This window comes from Ascidiella aspersa, chromosome 2, assembly GCF_963924565.1.
Source record: "Ascidiella aspersa chromosome 2, kaAscAspe10.2, whole genome shotgun sequence".
NCBI lineage: Eukaryota > Metazoa > Chordata > Ascidiacea > Phlebobranchia > Ascidiidae > Ascidiella > Ascidiella aspersa.
Genome location: NC_139448.1, coordinates 21,888,799 through 21,908,321, shown reverse-complemented (window position 1 = coordinate 21,908,321; position 19,523 = coordinate 21,888,799). Strand labels below are relative to the sequence as shown.

The 19,523-nt window shown below is 35.8% G+C and overlaps 1 protein-coding gene across 2 annotated transcripts; it reads right to left on the bottom strand.

Annotated features, from left to right (window-relative positions):
- Positions 1-863: 863 nt before the first annotated feature.
- On the bottom strand, positions 864-17,678 carry LOC146164314 (uncharacterized). Of its 2 annotated transcripts, XM_083381969.1 has the most exons (5): positions 17,459-17,678; positions 15,146-15,546; positions 6,069-6,129; positions 2,090-2,159; positions 864-1,952 (listed from the first exon to the last, which is right to left on the bottom strand). In XM_083381969.1, exons 2-4 carry the CDS (start codon positions 15,506-15,508, stop codon positions 2,116-2,118), a joined length of 468 nt encoding a protein of 155 aa, XP_083238095.1. In that variant the 5' UTR covers positions 15,509-15,546; positions 17,459-17,678; the 3' UTR covers positions 864-1,952; positions 2,090-2,115. The 2 variants fall into 2 exon arrangements, 1 of the variants encoding a protein (XP_083238095.1); XR_014494538.1 differs by lacking the exon at positions 2,090-2,159 and having other exon boundaries at positions 17,459-17,675.
- Positions 17,679-19,523: the final 1,845 nt, after the last annotated feature.

Sequence of the window (19,523 nt, the reverse complement as noted above, 5' to 3'; positions counted from 1 at the left end):
TGTTAGATTGGCGGAGGTTCTTGCTCCTTTTACTGCTAAAATTTATTTGGATTTTTTTGTCATTTTCCGTTGGACAAATAGTACCCGGCGATCTCCTCTTACAATTTACGCGATGTATTTTAAGTCATCATAGCTAATTGTAGAATATTCAGCTTACCATCCTACAGGTCAAATATAGGAGTCTAATATAGTATAACAAGTAAAAGTTTCTTTCGAGTAATGTTTTACATTTAGTACGACAGGTTAAAAGTTTTTTCGTTTTGTCAACGTTCAATGTTTTTCAACAATTAATGTATTACAAAAAACAGTTACACAGAAGTTATTTGTGAGACGTTGTGTAAAGTTGTTATGGTCTGGCGATTTTATCACGAACGACCTAGTCCATTCAAGGCATTTGTAGCACACAGGGGTGAAAATACGATAATTTTCTTACCAGAATGAAAAAAGTTACGTCATAACGGGATGACTAAAACAAGTAATCTTTTGTAAATCTGAGGTTATCGTTCGATGTCATGCACAAACATACAAATAAAAATACATTCAAAGAGTTGACCGGGGAAGGGTATGGTTATAGAAAAAAATTGGTTAGATAATTTGAACATTTTAACCCGTATTTAAACGCCGTTCTTGGCGGCAATTATTTTACCGGGACAACACAGTGTTGTAATGACTTAAGTCACTGTTTTTAAAAGACTTGACTTGACTTAAGTCATTTGGGCAAAATGACTTGACTTAAGTCTTTCGGACAAATGACTTGACTTGACTTAAGTTTTTTTAACAAATGACTTGGGTTGAAATAAAGCATTTCTTTAAGTATGTTTTTTATAAAATTGAGCTATTCGTCCAATTTTTGCAAGAAAAACAAATTGCTAGCTATATGTTCCGTTTTCCTTATTTTTTAGTTCAGTTATTGTTAATAATCATGCGAGTTTAAAAATTCTAATATGACAAGGACATGACTTGAAGTTGACTTGCTCTAATTATGACTTGACTTGCACAACTGATGACTTGGACTGGGACTTGACTTGTTATTTATTCGAAAAGACTTGGACTGGAGTCATTTTGAAATGACTTGTTTACAACACTGGGACAACACTCGGGATCGTTCTGGCTTACATTCACCACTGGTAGTACACAATACGGTAAAACATAATTTAAATCAAGGAAGCTATTCATATATTTATCACTGATAAAGCAAACCGGAGTCCATAAATCTTGCTATAAACTGGCTCAGTTGACAAGTCATAAATAATATTCGCTTGCCTACTTTTGCTTGTCTAAGTCATCGTCTTGTGGTGGAAAACTTATTTTTTCTAAAAATCACCGATTAATCATAAAAGTTTTAAAGTCAAATGAAAGCCCAGACGCTAGGGAACAAGGATAATGATATAGGCTATGTTGATTACCTAAACGTGATATAGTGGCTCCTTTTTGATGACAAAAAGAACACATTTTAGTTTGTGCCTTTTGGACAGTACTCCATATACCAAATAATCGGTCTTTTACCGCAAAAACATCTGGTGATCCAACAGCACAAGCAGAATGAACCCATATTGGTGTCATCTCAAACTTGTGGCATAACTGAACTGAACTACTCGATCTTGATATTGTAAGGGGTTTTCTACCCAAATCGTGTTTTATGCACGACCCCTGTTGGATATGTTCTCTTTTGGGGAAATCACTTGTTTCATGATCCAAGATTATTGTTGGTTCTACTACAATAACTGCGTTGATATTAGGGACTTGCTTTGATTGAGAAGATTCATTTTTTGAGGTAAACTTTAACAGTCCAGTAAAACCTTGGATTCTAAACTTGCGGTTACTAGATGTTGAATATTGTTTCTTGTCAGACTGCAACAGAATGTTATCCATTGTTTGCTCCATTTGCATTGCTGGAGCAATATGCTGTATGGAAATTTTGAATTCCTTGACATTAGTGGCATCAGTGGAAACTAAAAAAAAGCAATATTATAAACAGTTACTGCTAAAACTAAATTTAACCAACTACATATCAGTGTTTGCAGACTTTGCACTATCGTGGCATGATTTTTTTTTGTTTGTAAAAGATAATATAAAAGGTAAGATATACCTTAAGTTTATAACCTGTGAACAATTTTAATATCTCATCATTCCACCAAGAAAGTATTGAGCTGATATTTCTTAAAAACATTGGAGAATTTATAAATATAAGTTTAAAGATAAAATAACCAGATTTTCCAGGCTAAAAATAGGCAATCTACTGAATTTGATAACAAGATTTAGATCAGGGATGTACAACTTGCAGCTCGCCGGCCAAATCAGGGGCGCAGAGCAAAAACATGTGGCCTGTGGCACTTATGGTTTTCTTTGGCACGTTTAAGAGTGATTTTTGTCCAGAGCTTTATAGAAAAAGTGTACATCATAGAACTTTCAAATTTTCAGACATGACGTATAGAGGTATGTATGGGCGCATAAAAGGTTTATGGGTCTGTACGCCTAGGGTCCTTTGATTGACAGAAAAAACCTAAAATATTGTGTCGCTACCGATTGAGCTCTCTGTAGCTATCGACTCCTATCTAGTGGTAGAAAAACTTTAATACCGAATTTGTTCATATTGGCTTACTTTCTTCAGCTCTCGAAAAGATTAAGTGCCAGACATCATGCTGTATGTCGCCTTTCCCTGGGGAAATAAGCCATCTGTGCAACTTGCTTTTTAGAAAGAGGCTTCTCTTAGTAAAATAACTTATTGCTCTTACCGAAAAAATTATGTCACAGTATGGCGTAATACATCTTAAGAACACTGCGTTTATATGGTTTAAATTGGCAAGCTATGGCATGTTTCAGACCGATTTTTGTCCAGAGCATTATAGAAAAAGTGAACATCGTAGAACAGACATGGCGTAGAGTAGTATGAAGGTGCTATGTAGAGGTTTATGAGGCTGCACCCCTAGGCACCTCCAATTGGGGGACAAAAACAAAAGTGTTATGTCATCGTTTTAGTTCATACCAGCTATCTACTACTATCTAGCGGCAGAAAAACTTCAATACAAAATGCTTTCATTCACTTGCTTTATTCAGCTCGCGACGAGGCGGCTGCTGGCATCCCTGCTGTGCCTCATTGTCCTGCGCGTGCAATGTTTTTGTTCGAAGTGGCTTGCCTAGTAAAACTAGGCGCATGCGACTTGCCTTTTATAAAGAGGCCTCTCTAGTAAAAAAACCTATTGCTCTTACAACACAAAATATTTTACCACCGCAAATTTAAATGCGAATCCTTGAGACAGTGGACACATCTCTGTTAGCACCTGTTGTAATTGTTGCACCATTCAAACATATCAACACCAGGCCTAAACAAATATAATTATACAAGGGCCGCAACAACAAAAAGCTTAAGTTTAACGCATTCTTAACGACGACGTTACAAAGCTACTTCATAACATGGCAATAAATCTTGCGTTTATTGGATTTAAATTGGCAAAACTTTCAACATAAAACGTGACTTATTAGGCACATAAACGTGTTTGCATATTGCTCAAAACTACAGATTTAAACTCTGTTTCAACAGTGATTGCTCGGACCAAGCCATGGTAAAAAATTACCGAGTAAAAGTTTGCAAAAGTATAGCAAACCATAGGCGTTAAACCATTAGTCTTTAAGAGAATGATAATATTTGCTTTTCTAACACGTAAGCTGGTCAAAATGTAAATAACAAGTTAAGGAAAATGAAAAACAAAATATAAAATATATAATATAAAATACACAACACAAAATATGAAAAAAAAAATAGAAATAAAAAGAAATATAAAAAAAAAAGAATATTAAAAATAAAAATTGAAAAAAAAACTTAAAAAAAAATGTTATCAATTGAAAAAAACCAAAAAAATTAAAATAATATAAAAATTTAAAATAAACACTAAGCCCTGAAAATATACCCCCTGACAAAATATACAACAACCGCACCCCCGTCTAGTTACTCTTTAGTTCGAGCGACTTGTGGGAGATTATTACAGTATGCCCACTGCTGCTTATTTGTGCAGGAGACCAACAGGTTTTTTTGAGAATAATAAAGTGGCCATACGCATTATCTACGTAAATTCTATTTATCAAATATATGTTTCGATCATTCCCCAAACTCTACGCCATATTTGAACCCCTTTCGCATCAAAGGCATATTTTAAGTGGGAAAGTTTTCGGCCCATATCTGTTTTTGCTTGCAGAAACAAGTTAAGGAAATTGAAAAACAAAATATATAATATAAAGTACACAATACAAAATATTAAAAAAACAAATTAAAAAAAAAAAAAATTAAAATAAAGTAAAAATTGAAAATAAACACTAAGCCCTGAAAATATACCCCCTGACAAAATATACAACAACCGCACCTCCGTCTAGTTTTATCTATTTTTAGCTTACAACTAGCATTATCCAACGCTATTTGTAGCTTAAGCTGTAAAACAGTAGATGATATCTATCAAGAGCAGACCTGGGCAACATACGGCCCGCCAAGCAGTTTAATCCGGCCCGCGGCTTATTTTCAATAAAATACATAGGCTAATCGAAAACCAGGGCAAGTTGGCAGATCTTGTCAAGACCCCGCCAAATTCGATTTTTAGCCTGTTCGAAATCCTAAAACGGAAATTCTTTTCGCGCTTCGCGCGAATCTCTTTTGTGTTGCTCGTATGTTCCCCGCGATATTTTGGCAACTTCACAGACAAATAGCGTCCTCTGCTCAGTGGCACTCTCTCCGAAGAAAGTTTAACAAACTTAGCCTAATATTTAAAATATATATAAATATTAGGCTAAGTTTGTTAAACTTTGTAACACATCGGTAACTTAAAGTTTTAAAAAAGAAGAAAAAACATATAGGTAAGTTTTTCGTACGAAATTTTCACGTATTTTAATCTTAAGTTTTGGGTCAACGCGCCACACAACTTAATAAACGCTAATATATCAAGCAATATACATTTTTAGTTTTTTTTTTTTTTTTTTTTTTCTTCGGGCAAATTTTTTTATGCAAACAAAACCAGATCAACAAAATATAAAGTTGTAAATCCAGGGTTTTGTCAAAAAAACGGAAGCTACCTGGGTACCACCAGAAAAACCTCCGCGTACCACTAGTGGTACGCGTACCACAGGTTGGGAGCCCCTGGTCTAAACAAATAATTTGCGCACTTTTTTGTTCTTATGTTGGTCACTTACTTTTTGTAAGTGATATTATCATTTTATGTTCGTTTTTGTCAGGGTTTAAGAAACAAACCAAAGCGGCAATGTTTTTAATGTAATCGGGTCACGTGTCTTAAGCTAATGCGAAACCAAAATCAAACGCAAAACAACGTTTTTCGTCTCTTGTTTGATGAACCGTAAACGCAGGATTTTTTTTCTCTGCGCCTTTCGTTATTCGTTCAGGTTTGCTGATTAGCAAGGGTGTAGTCAACATTTGACATCGCTAAGTCAAGCCTACGTCATTTTTATTCGCTAAAAACAAGTTAAGCGCAGCTAATGTTTTTGCTGTCCACTGTCTGCGAAAACATGCGATGTTGGTTTAACAACGAAATTTTTGCCATTGAGGCAGATTTTCTTAAAAAGTGGTTTAACTGTAACTGTTCAAAGTCACCATTTTACGTAATGATAGTTACTGCAAAATTATTCTCTATAAGCATATCCTAAAACCATAATTTAACACCAGGAAAAACGTTCTTTGTTTCTAAAATCAATCACACATATTTCACGGTTTAGGTTTAGTTTTTCGTGTGAAGTTAACGATTGCACACTAAGCGGTTTCAACGCAAGTGTTCGCTTTGCATCTCAAAGGTTCCCTTTTGCTGAAAAATTGGCTGTGTCTGATTACTTTTATGACGTCATAACAATCACTATTATATGACATCATACATTTTAATAAGTTTCAGTTTTACTCTCTAAAATCTATAACAGCATATATTAATTTAAAACCTGTGTAAGTAAACACCATACTCCATTTCCAAAAAAGAGCTGATTTTTCTTACTTTACAAAAATTCTTATATTCCAGTCATCTACCATTTGGTGCCAAAACAAAGTAGTAAGGATTAATGAGGTGTCTCTATATATGACTCACCAGAAAATCTTTTTTGTTTTTTTGGTGGCAATATGTAGCAGGAAGAATGGTGAAAGTGTATCTAAATATAAAAACAAGCTTTTCTGAAACAGTTATTCACTAAATGCAAAATACATCTTGTAAGTGTTGACTTTGACAAACATTATTTTGCACTTATTCCTAATAATTTGTTGGGGATTCGAAACTCACCCCCCTTTTAGTAAGTGATATTATTGTTTTTTTCCCGTTTTTATCAGGGTTTAAAAAACTGCCAGAAGCGGTAAAGTTTTTTATGTAATTGGGTCACAAGTCAAAACCAAACACATAACGCCATTTTTCATGTCTTGTTTGGTCGACCGTAACTGCAGGACATATTTTCCCTTTCGTTATTTGTTTAGGTTGGCTGATTAGCAAGTGTGTGTTCGATAATTGACAATGCTAAGTTTGTAGCGTATCCTTTTATTGTGTACCTTACACGACATGCTACATGCGACACACATATTTTAGTGCTGGTGCCGAGAGTCATTCGTAAATACAAGCGGACATGTGTACTTCTCCCCAACAACTAACAAAGTAAGTTGAATGTTTGCTAACACATTGCTAGTTTGTAAGCTAGCTTATGTTGAACACACCAACGCCCTGCACTTATTTTCATATATGATGGCTGTTAAAATTCCGCCATTCTGACCACAAGACGCCAAACTATGGTTTTTTACAAATGGAAGCACAATTCAGTGTGAAAGGCGTGACACTGTTAAAAACAAAGTACCATCATGTGGTTGCAGCAGTGTCACCCGAAGTCATCGCCATTGTGCGCAACATTATTAAAAAAGTTGAAAATACATGCTCATCACTAGGGTTTGATGACCAAGCATCAACGCTTAAATAAACTCTTGACATGAATATCTGGCTGATCGCAAGCATTCAGAAATGTTGCGAGAAATTGCGGGCGGAGTGGATTCAAAAAAATTGCTTGGCGAACTACGATTACCAGGCAATTTGCGAGTGGTTTTGGCCAAATTTGATCTGCAATTGCCAGCTTGGGCGCAGAAAGCCGACAACATGGTTTACCTGATAAACATGTCACCTATTTTGGCTCAAGTCAATCAATTGCAATAAGCTGCAAGAAACCACAACGCTCAACGACTGCGCTGCTACCACAGGCGATTCGGTCCTCAAGCACAAAAGTGCATTGCTCCTGCGAGTACAAGGGAAACGCCCTCAACCAGCCACTAGCGGTTGTTCTCGCCGCCTTCTTCACATTTCTAGTTTTCTTGCAACTTGAACATTTAGATTTTTACAAAAGCGGATTTGTGAATACCTATACATGTAAAAACAATAAACCTAATCTTGGTTAAGAAATCACAAATAGCGCAGCTCGCCATCTTACAGTCACAAATGCTTACTTAAGAATAGTGACTATTGTGTTTTTAACTCAATATGGGAGTACTTGCCAAATCACAGTAACTATGATCGAAACTGAGTAACACTGGCTTTTCCTCACTAAATAATGTGCTTTGCGCTTCCGTAGCTTTTTCAGCATGGCAATTAATTCCTGTCAATTGTAGTGCGTAATGTTACTACATATTCTGGATTTCAAAAATATATGTGATTAAATATGTGCAGAAACAACAAGTTTTTTGTGTGTGGAATTACTGAAATAAATCTTTCAAAAATTATTTTTTTATTCGCACCACTTTTTTCGGTTTTCTGGATCATTCTTTCGGCCAACATAGTGCTTGCACTAATAAATCAATGTAATAAAAATATTTTTAGGGTTAATCTGATTTGCCATAGGAATGAAAGATAATAATTGTTGTAATGAATTGAGAAAATAAATTTCCAGAGTATGTGGAGTAGCTTGTGGGGTTTACAACACATAGGGTTTTTAAAACATCGTCGAAAACAGTATGGCAGAATGCTGGTGACTACGTCAGACGAAGAATCAGCCAGAAGACCAAAGAAATTGGCGCAAAAAACATTTAAAAAACAAGATAATTGAGAATTGATTTTGTTGTGTCGTTTTGAAAAAAGTTGCGTTAGTGTAAAGCGCATTGTCAGTATGGCAAAATGGTGGCAATTGGCGAAATTGGTGCAAAAAATATTTTATTAACACGTTCATGGCGATACGACCCACCGGTGGGTCATGCGTAAAATTTAGCTACTGCAATGTGACCCACCGGTGGGTTGGCGAAAAAAATTACTGTGTTTTTTCACGCTCACAGCGATGCGATGGTAATTGCGCCTTAAGTAGTTTTGCAGGTTTATAATCTGGTACCCATAAAGTTAAACTTTAAAACTTAACATATTCGGTCCTATTTTTTTGCTATAAAATAGTGTGACGTTAAGTTATTTGAAGCTCTCTACGCCTACCTATATCTAGTAATATATCTTCCTTTTGAAATGAGGAAAATATGCTATTCATGTAAACCAAATCGCTAGCAAACCATAAAAATATTATTACGAATCCCTTGTTTGTTTTTTAGGGGTGAACAACCCAACAATCGGGTGGTTTTATGGCAAATTATTACAAAAAGTTGATTTATTAGAAAACTGTTAGTTGTACGTATTAGAATTTAGATAAAAATGATCAAGAAGGACGAAGGTTGTATGTTTTTGTAGTTTGGGCCCAAGGGTTGGGGAAGCATTTTTTTGGAGGGGGTTTGAAAATATTGAAAACAGTAAAACAAATAAACCAATGTGTAATATATAATATTGAAAAAAATAGGCTGGTAAATAACCCTATTTATAATAACCCAAAAATAAGGCCCCGAAAAATACCCCCTGACAAAATATGCAACCGCATAAAGCGATGCAGGATTCATTTTGCAATACTTAAAACAGAAATTACTCACAATATATTACCTACAATCTATCACACAAGCAAATAGTTACGCTTTACTCTATAAGTTGCAAAATTATGTGACCACCGGTGGGTCAAATCGCACTCACTACAATATAGTTTGTGTCTAATGCCTTTTGACCCACCAGTGGACAAACGACTTAACTGTCTGAAAGAAGACCTTAAAGAAACATGTCGACGAAATTTGGCGGAAAGCTCTGGCGAAGGCAACTAGTGGTTGAAAATTGAAGCCAATTAGAAAGCGCTTACGCCATCTTGGAAAGGGCCAAAATGCGCAAATTTTGCATTATGGCTTATGGAGGAAGGTGCTAGTAACAGTGTTTTCCGACTATTTACAATCATTTACTAAAATGGTTGGATTTGACAGTTGCCAATCATACTCTAATCCAGCGTTTCTCAACCGGTGCGCCGCGGAAGGTTGCCAGGTGCGCCGCGAGAAAAAGGGATAAAATGTTACAAAAATTCTGTATTATTTTAGAATTTGCGACTAAAAGTGGATTCCAGCAATAAGACCGAAAAACATCAACATCGGAATAAAACACAGTTCGGAATAAGATCGAAAAAGGACCAATAGATAACATACCCAAACCCCTATCGGACCAACAGTTCAGTGTCAAAACAGCGTCTACAAACGCCGCCGTTTAAAAAACATGGTCCTTATAAGGTGGTGGCGGCGCCTAATCGTTTTATATCAATTTCCTGTGGATGAGGAAGTTATTTAGGCCACTTGGATTTTATGCCGAAAATGTATTGGGTTTTATTATGGCGTTGGTCAAATTTGGGATTCAAAGTTAAAAATTTAAATGACATATTCCAAAATTTGAATAGTTTAAAATTGTAAATGCAGAATCAAAATAAAAACACTCATCCACAGATAAAATTAAAGCTTTTCTTAAAAAAGCTAGAGAGGGAAAGTTAAATTAGGCTATTTGGAAATGATACTTTAATCGAAGATGACCATTCAGATTTATCTTTTTTAATAAAGGACTATGTTTGTAAATAAACTCTAGTCACTAATTAGGCCTGTCTTATTAAGCACATCGTATTTTAAAGCAGGGCTGTGGAGTCGGGAGTCATATTTGAGACTCGACGTACCGTAGTCGCTTTGTTTTTCAAAAGTGTGACTGCCTGAGTCCCGAGTCCGACGTGCGCAATAACAATTTTAAAACTGATAATGCGGCCAACTGCAAATTGAAAAGGCGGAATAGCATATATGGTGGATATTTATATGAGGGCATAGTTGAAAATCCACTTTAATTTAGTTGCGTACATGGGTGAAATAAAGGCTGTAGAGTGGCAGCCGGACTCAGAATTTGACGAAATAGCACATTTGGCCGGAGTCGAACTCGAGCGTTGAAGTCGGGTTATTTTTAACAGACTCCGCAGGCTTCTTTATAGATAATAAAATTAGGAGCCTGATGTAATAACAACTGCCAGCATAAAACAAAATATCCAAACAAAGTTAGCAGTCGACTCGCTCGTCAGGTGCGCCGCCGCGTTTTGAAAGGTTTACGAGTGCGCCCTGGGATGAAAAAGGTTGAGAAACACTGCTCTAATCACTTAGAAGAGAAATAAACTTAAAACTGTATAATTGGCGCAACAATCTACATTTTAAGGACAGGACTAAGCCAGTATAAAATTTTCCCACTGTAATGCCAACCAAACTTTATCATAATAAAGATCAAGCGTTCATTTTGTTTGAAAAATGTCTGTTAAAACTCTAAATATTATAGTTACCGACCACAAGTTTATGTAAAGATGAGTTATGGCGCAAGGTGACTAGACTGTCCTTTTTCTGTTTTTTTTGTGTCATTTTAAAAGGTGCCTGGCCGCAGATTCTTGGTGACTTTTTATGGTTTAGTTCATACTGATGATAGATAAAGCTTAAGGTGGACTGTTGATTGATTGCAGTGACTCACCTAGGTTTTTGGAACTTACAGTTTACAAAAAAATTGATGCTGCTCTACAATCCTACCACACCAAACATTATGGGTTAGGGTGCGGGTTAGCGTTTGTGTTTGGGCAGGTTAAGCAATATTATTAAATAATAATACTTGACCCACCCTCACCCAAACAGTACCCGCACCCTAACCCAAATATATAATAATTGTTTGAACCTAGGTACAGTTCTACGCCAGCGGCAAAAAATCTCCAAGTGAAGCCTGTAAGTAACTTCACTTGAAAGCTACATCAGTAGGGCGATTATTTTTTGACCTAGAAAATAGGAAATTTTGACAAATCATGACCTAAAAATAAATTATTTTGACAAATTTTGACCTGTTATAAATACATTGATTTAAATAACCTATTGTTGTTTGAAGTACTGCAGTAGTGTCTTGGTAGTGTCTATCAAACGTATTTGATGATTTTCGTGACTAACGGTCGAACACAAATCAGGTATTTTGTCGGGTTTATGCAAAACTCATGAAAATGGTTAGTTGATATTTTTTAAATAGGATAAAACAAATCACAAGCGAAAAAAGACAGCAAATACTGTCCAATACATTTGTCCAAATGAGAAAGGCCTGGGTGGTTCTAAGAAAGGCCTGGGTGGTTCTAAGGTTGGCTCTAATCAAGAATATAAGCACTAAAAATGTTATTGAATATCAAAACTAAATTTTTTTTTTTTTTTTTTTAATTTTGTAGATGATTTATGTGCATTTTTATTCGATTTTTACTAGCATTAATTTTGAAAATGTTTAACCTTTTGTGTAAATTTTGACAAAATTTTGACGCCCTATACATCAGTATATAGTTATTTTTAGATGAATATCACCATTGCATCAACTTAAGCAAAATTTATGACAAATAATATTATTTATGAATAACAGTGCAAGTTTGTTTTTTGTATGTAACTGGTTTATTATTAAACTTATAATAAAATTGTTGTTGCTTATTGGATCTCAGATTACTCAGATTTAAAAATATTGCTGTGTGTTACCATGTAAATATTTTTTGAATAATTTCTGTACTGTAGAAAATAAAACAAGAACCTGCAAGAAAAATATGGAACAACAGCGATGTGGTACATTCTTATCTGAATGATTTCAAGAGCATCAATGCAAGAAACATATTAATGCATAAATTATAAACACTAAGCCACGCTGGCAGAATCTTGCCAACCTTCTGGTGACAAGAATTTTTGGCGTAAATTCTTCAGTTTTTTGGTCGTGCCCCAAAACTTAAATGAAGTGTTTGTCAAAGGAATGTATCAACCTTGCCATGTTTAGGCGATAAACAAGATTATTAAGAAGTAAATGAATTAGCAAAATTTTTGTGACATAAAGAAATACATATGGGGTATGCTGAAGTTCAGCCTGGGGAACTTGGGGTGCACATGTCTGTTTTTCTTACTCTGTTACATAGATAAGCTGTTTTGGGGCGAAGTCATGTGCACACATGCAGCTTAAAATCAGATTAAAAAGAGTAAAAAAATTCTTAAAATGGGGAGAAAAAGTTTTTTTAACTGGAAGAAATTTTTAATAAAAAAATAACGGTGTGTTATAATCCAAGTTAATAGAACTTGTTTGCTGAAATTAGAATCGCACAGTGAAGTGCAACATGCCATAGTATGCATAATATCTCTTGGCTGAATAGATATGCTTCAGAAACCCAACCATAGCTAAACGCGGCCGGAGTTCGCGCAAAATGTTTTTGCGTTTACATAATTAAAACAGCCAAAAATATAGTTTAAGGCTAAGCCTTAAATGGAACAGCAGGGCTTTGTACATCCTCTTTGTGCCCATGCGAATGTCATACCTGTCTATTTAACAGAAATGGCGACTATCATGATTTCTTTTTTCAATATAGAAGTATTTGCCAAATCAACTCAATAAAGAAGTATTTGCCAAATCAAGTAAAACTGCAAATACACAACAGTTCTATCAGAATTTAGTACTTTTTAAACTAATAAACAATCTATATGCCAAACACTGGCTTTTCCCTGCTAAACAACGTGCTTTGTGCTTGTTTGTTTGAAAAATCGATCTTTTCCGAAAAAAAAAAAAAAATTAAAATTTTGTTACAATTTGTTTTGGGGACCAATTTCTTCGGCTTTCTGCCTGATTCTTTGGCCGACATGGTCGCCAAGTCGCCAGCTTTCTGCCATACTGCACTAAGCCGTGAATTTATACCCCCGACAAAATATGCAACAACCGCACCCTGTCTAGTCTTTTTTGGTTTGGAATGTTTCAGACCGATTTTTACCCGAAGCTTTATAGAAAGAGTATGCATCGCAGAACTTTCAAAATTTCTCTGTATCTATTAACTCCTATCTAGCGGTGGAGAAACCAATACATCGTTCTTCCATATTCGCTTGCTTTGTTCATGCACATTATTGTCCTGCTCGTCCAACAATGATTTAGTGCCACTGGATGCGTGCGACTTGCCTTTTAGAAAGGCTTCTCATAGTGAAATAACTTACTGCTCTTACAAAACAACACATTTTACTGCCGCAAATTTAAATGCGAAATCTTGTGGCGGTGTAGACCTCTTTGCTAGAACCTGTTTCGCATGTTGCTTTAACCCAGTGTTTCCCAACCTTTTTTACACTAGTGCCCACTTGGGAATGTAATAAAATGGCCATACGCATTATCTACGTAAATTCTATTTATCAAATATATGTTTCGATCATTCCCAAAATCTACGCCATATTTGAAACCCTTTCGCATCAAAGGCATAAGTTAAGTGGGGAAAATTTCGGCCCATACAGGGTTGGCCTTAAGCACTCGCTCGCTCGCCAATGCGAGTGGCTCCGGCGAGAAATTTAATTAGTTGGTGTAGGACAACTTGTGTTAAGCACCACTGATAAGCGAAATATTACTTAGCGCCAATTATTTCCTTAAACGCTAAGGCGCAAATATATTCAACACTACACAAATAAAGTTAATCGAAGTAACGTTCGAAGCTCATAATAAAGACTCTTTGTCCCGCTGTATGATCGTAATAAAGGTTCTTTGTCCCGAAGACGTCATTGCTGCAGTGGCAAATAGTTATAAGGTTTATCGCTTAACTTAAACATGGTTAATTTTTTAAATGTTTAACCCAGTCGTAGTTTATTGGACTTGAGATGTACCCAGGATAATAATTCTACATTTTTTGTATTTATTTAATTGTTTTCATTAGCAAATTAAGAGCAATTGCTGCAGGTTTTGCTAACAATAAGTTTGAATGCAAATGTCTTATAATAATATTTGTGAGCAGTGTTTTTTTTTGATGTTTTGAGGGACTGAAAATATCGCCTACTTGTGTAACTACAGCTGAGAATTAGCAATTAGTCTACGTAAGTATGTTTTTACGATCTCTTACAGTTCAGAGCGGTCAACCAGGACAAAGCTTAATAAACAACTGTTTGTGAATATTTTAGATTGCAATTATGTTAAGGTAGAAGTGGAAACCATTGTGGACCCCCTTGGAAAATTGAAACAACCCACTATACGGCGTCGCGCAGCACATAACCTCTGGTGCATGTTTTTCGAATGAATGGTTTAGTTGTAAATTTACAAATATTTTGGCATTATTTGCTGTTTACAAATATTTTGACATTATTAAACCAGTAACTATAGTGCTAGGCGAAATGTGGCGTTTCGTTTGTGGCGTTAAACAACCTGCGCTAAAACGTCCTTAAAGCACAGCAAAACCAGAATACGAAAAAAAGAGAGCGCAAGGATTTTTAGAAAAATGGAAAACAGGCAGGCCGTGGCTACTAAATTGTCAGTGTTCGCTTAAAAAATATTTTTTTAGGCATCAACTGCTGTATGGGTCATTAATTTGTTCATCTGTGCATGGAAATAAACGACCAGACTGTTATAAAAACTAATGTTTTTGTATAAAAACCACAAGACAGAATAACGATAGGACGGAAATTTGCAGACGGCGTGCCAACATATTTGGTGAGTGTTATTTCGTCTGGGCGAGTGGTGATGGATAGCTGCTCGCCCGACTGGCGAGTGTAAATTTTTGCTTAGGAACAACCCTGCCATATCTGTTTTTGCTTGCAGAAACAAGTTAAGGAAAATAAAAAACAAAATATATAATACAAAAAAGACTAAAATAAAAAAAAAAAATTAAAAATGAAAAATAAAAATCAATAAAAAAAATTAAAATAAAATTTGAAAATAAACACTAAGCCCTGAAAATATACCCCCTGACAAAATATACAACAACCGCACCCCCGTCTAGTTAAATATGGTAACCCTAATATTTATACATATAACTTGCCAAAGTTGTTGTGTACCTCAGATTCCTCAGAGGATTGTTGAAAGTTGGTAATTTCAGGAGAGGATATTTCAAAGGTTTTAGATGCACACTCGTATCTTTGAAGTAGATCCATATATGATGGTTTACAAGGACCAAATAAATCCCCCAGTCCCGGAAATGCATTACCAGGTAAATTACAAAGACTGCACAAAACCATATCACTAGGAAAGTTGTTCATCATTTTTGTAAATGTAGGAGTGTGTCTCTTTTTGCCAACATGAACATTGTGATTGTGTTGAATAACGTCAATAATTAAGTTGTTACTTCCTTTCGATTTCAACTTTTTGTTTTTGCAACATTTCTTTGAAGAAGATCGGGGTGATTTTTTTATTTTTCCCATTTCTATGTAAATTCACCGACCTCAAAACCTTTATGCATCTAAAAAGAAATGGTAATTGCACAATTTTTGTCTGATTTTAATGTAAATAAATTAGAGACACAAACTTAAATCGGATGTGTCGTTCACACAGACTGATACATTATAAGTGAACAAGTGCTATTTAAAGCAAGATGCGGACAATTCATTATTTTTCATTATTGTAGAAATTTCTTCCAGTTGTAGTAAATCAAATTGAACATGCTACGAGCATGTAAAGTTTATCACCATTGGTTACAAATATTAATATCGGTTATCTTTGATTTCAACCCTTATGCACCATATAAGTGGCATAAAGTGTAGCATCATTGGAAAGGTGTGTCTGTGCCAGTGGTTCTCAACCTTTTATGCTTCTTGGCCCCCTTTGTAAGGCTATCGACTCATCTGGCCCCCTAATTATAACAAGCATTGTGTTTAATTGTTTTTAATTGTTTTAACTATTAACAAATATAGCTATTAATCATTGAATAAACGCACTTAGCTTCTAAATATTACTAAAAATTTAACAAAAACAGTAATTTTCTGAAAAATTTAATTTAAATTGACATAGTTAGTCATTACAAAGCTCGATTTTACCAACGTATTTTATATTCGGCTCTATTTTGTACTGAACAAAACATTCCTAAATTCAGTGAGATGATTGCTGGATTTCGTTTATTAATGAGTTACTATTACTTGAGAAATACGCTGCGCATAACCTTGCTGAATATTGGCCTAAAATTGACCTTGAGTAACCCTGCACCATACTTGTGTTTTACAAGTTTTCTTTTGCAAGTTAAAACTAAGTTTATCGAAAAAATTCACATAGTTAAAGTTGTCAAAAAATATTGTTTGATAAGCACTTTAAGAGACACACTTGGCGGCACGCTGAGACAATATAAAATTTCTTAGTCACACCAACTTATAAAGTACATGCCTACTGACTCGTCAAAGAACGTGTTAAAAAGTGTGTTGCAAACGTTACAAGAAAGTTTTACAGTCATAATAGAAATCACAAATTTAAGTTAACTTGCAAATTTTGACATAATAACGCCAAATTCGCAGTAATAACCACGACAGAATAAGATATTAAATAGTCTAGATAAGATCTAAACATGTCGAAATAAGTCCAAAATTAATCGGAAAAAGACTTAAATGGACAACATAACGTCCAAGACTGTAGGGAAAGTGTGTGGGATGATTGTGGGGACCTGCCTGGCATTGGCCGTTTGCTGTCGACTCTTGGTCGCCGCTGTTTTGGCCCCTGTTTGGGCTTGTGGGCGGGTAGTTGGTGGTGTTAGCAATTGGGTTAGGGTTGAAAATATTAGGGGAGTTAGTGATAGCTATAGGGGGGGCTATTAGTATTAGTCCTATCTTCGCCATATTCCTAACTGACTTTCATTCCGAAGTTGCTGTTGCTCTTATTTTGGTCTCAAGGCTAGGATATGCAACTATAAAGCCTATATAACAAAAAATTGCAAGCAATTTATGAGAAATACAGGTACACCTCAAAATTTTCGCGCTCGCTTCGATCGCAAGGTGCTCAGCCTCGTTTTCAAATGCCTCTAGGTGCCACACCAAGTAAAAAAGGTTAAGAAACACTGGATTAAAGGGGCGACCTGTGGGCCCTATAATGACTTTATTGACAGTAACAGGCAATTGGGGAAAACAATACAAATAAAACAGCCGTCTTAAATTGACCGCCATTTCGGGGTAAAACGCAGGAGTATTCGCCAAACTAAGACAATTTACGAAAGTAAACTTTATACCAAAAAGCAAGGCAATAAAAGTGGTTCTAATTATCCTGGATCCCACCAGTTAGGTCAAAACTTGTGTGGTTGCTTCTAGATGAATTCCCTTTTTTACTGTATGGGATAAAAAATCTTACAAAAGTCAGTAGTGAGTTTTAAATGTTATTTTTGATACATGACTTACTTTTTTTTTTCTTTACAAAAATCTGCGGCGCTGATCTAGAATCCTACCACTTTTTTAGAATTAACAGGTACAGTAGCAAAATTTAATTGTCAAAATTTAAATTCCACAGGTCACAGTAAAGCTAGTTGGGCACATTTTTTCGAAAGGGAGCTGATCACAATTTTTCGAAAGGTCATTTTCTTTTTAAATTTGCACTGGGGGTTGTAGGATTATATGATGTCCGCTGCGGTCAATGCTTTCGCACTTACGTGATGACGTCTGTGACTCTGTGTTATTTGCAAATACTGCGTTGTTGCAGATTTATTTGTTATACGCATTCTGCGTCGAAGCAATGCTTATTGCACCCGAGTGTTACATGTTAATTGGCATTTCGTTTTGACTTCATAAGTCATCGGGATTGGACTTAGAAGTAGGGTTCCTCTTTTTCCCGGATTTTTTCACTCCCCGGAAACGGGACTGAAAAATGAAAAATCCCGGGATTCCCGACGAAAAAATTATACCTAAAATTACGTCATTATGACGTTTTAAATTATTTTATATTAGCTCCAAACATTTAATTAAGTTCATTTACGTTTTGTAGCATAGCTTCTGCAATCTTACAAGACCTTTTCGTATTGAAGTCAGGACCCTTATTTGTTTTAATTTAAAAAAAAGCGCATGCAAAGCGCATTTTATTGCTAGAATAAATTGAATGAAGTTTTTTCCGCTGGTAAGAGCAAATAAAGCAACAGGCAATGACGATAACATGGTTTGTACTATTTTTCGCCCTTCTGCACGATTTGGAACCAGTTCCTTTTGGGACTCACAATAGTTTCTTTCGGGTGTAGCAGTTTGGACTTTAAACAGTCTGGTGAATTGTATCGTCGCCTCGCCTGCCTGCTGTGTGTATTCTTTAAACTGTCAACATATTGCTATACTCATGTTTCGTAAATTGTTTAAAATTTCGATTTGCATTTTTGCCAAAACCAGCAGTCTCACTGTTCAATTCTGGAGTCAGGTGGCGTACGTTACGGAGGTAATTATTGAACCGTACGTATATCGTAAGCAGGGGCGTATCCAGAAATTCAAAAATGGGGGTTCCGAATTTTCAACTTAGGGAATTCCCCGTTGTTTTTTTGACGTCATAAAATAGCGATGGTAATGACGTCATAAACAAGAAAAAAAATCATCCGAAACAGCCAATTAACGTCCAGCAAAAGCGAACACGTGCGTTATCGACAATCCTGCCAAGGCGCCAGCTGCGAAACCGCAAGGCTGGTTCACACTAGCCGCGTTAACGTCTAGCGTAACGTCGTCCAGTTCACACATAACGCGTTGCCAGCGTTAACGGCACATTTACTCGCTTCTAACCGAAAGCGTCAAAGTTGAAATACTTTAACTTTTCCGCAACCGAAAGCGTTTTTTATAAACGGTATTTCTTTTAAATTTCTTGCAAGTTTTTATTACATTGCCGAAAATAAAATATGTTAAAAAATATATGTCAAATATTTTTGAATACGTTTTGGGTTTGTCCGCGACGCAGTTGGCAGCTTTCCACGGCGCAACGGTAAAGAAGCGCTGATCTATAGTTCAAAATACAGCATCAAAACGTTAACAAAAACCGGACGTAGTAAGATCATTCGCGCGAAGCGCGAACATTTTTCGCACTTACGTAGTTAAAATAGTCAAAAAGTATTTGAAATGAACTCGTGTATAGTTTGTCAAAGAGGCGACGGGCCCGATGAATTACAGTAGGTTGCCGACCCCAGTCTTACACCAACATCTGGGGCGGCATAAGTTACCGAGCTCGTTTTAGCGAGGGATGTACGAGCGAGAAACTCGCAAACGCATTTGGTATTACGAACGGTCCTCGCCAACACCTCGCTATAACGAGACGCAGGCGCGAGAGAATGCGTCAAAATCACAAGAAAAAGGACAACTGACTCAGCAAAATTGTCGCAGAAACGACGTTTGGCGCTTTGTTTAGTTTTGGAAATATTTAGCTGCTTTTGAATGTTAAATTTGAAGCGCATGAATTTAATTCCAAAATAGTCCTGTAGATTATAGAAAAAGGTTTTGGGAAACA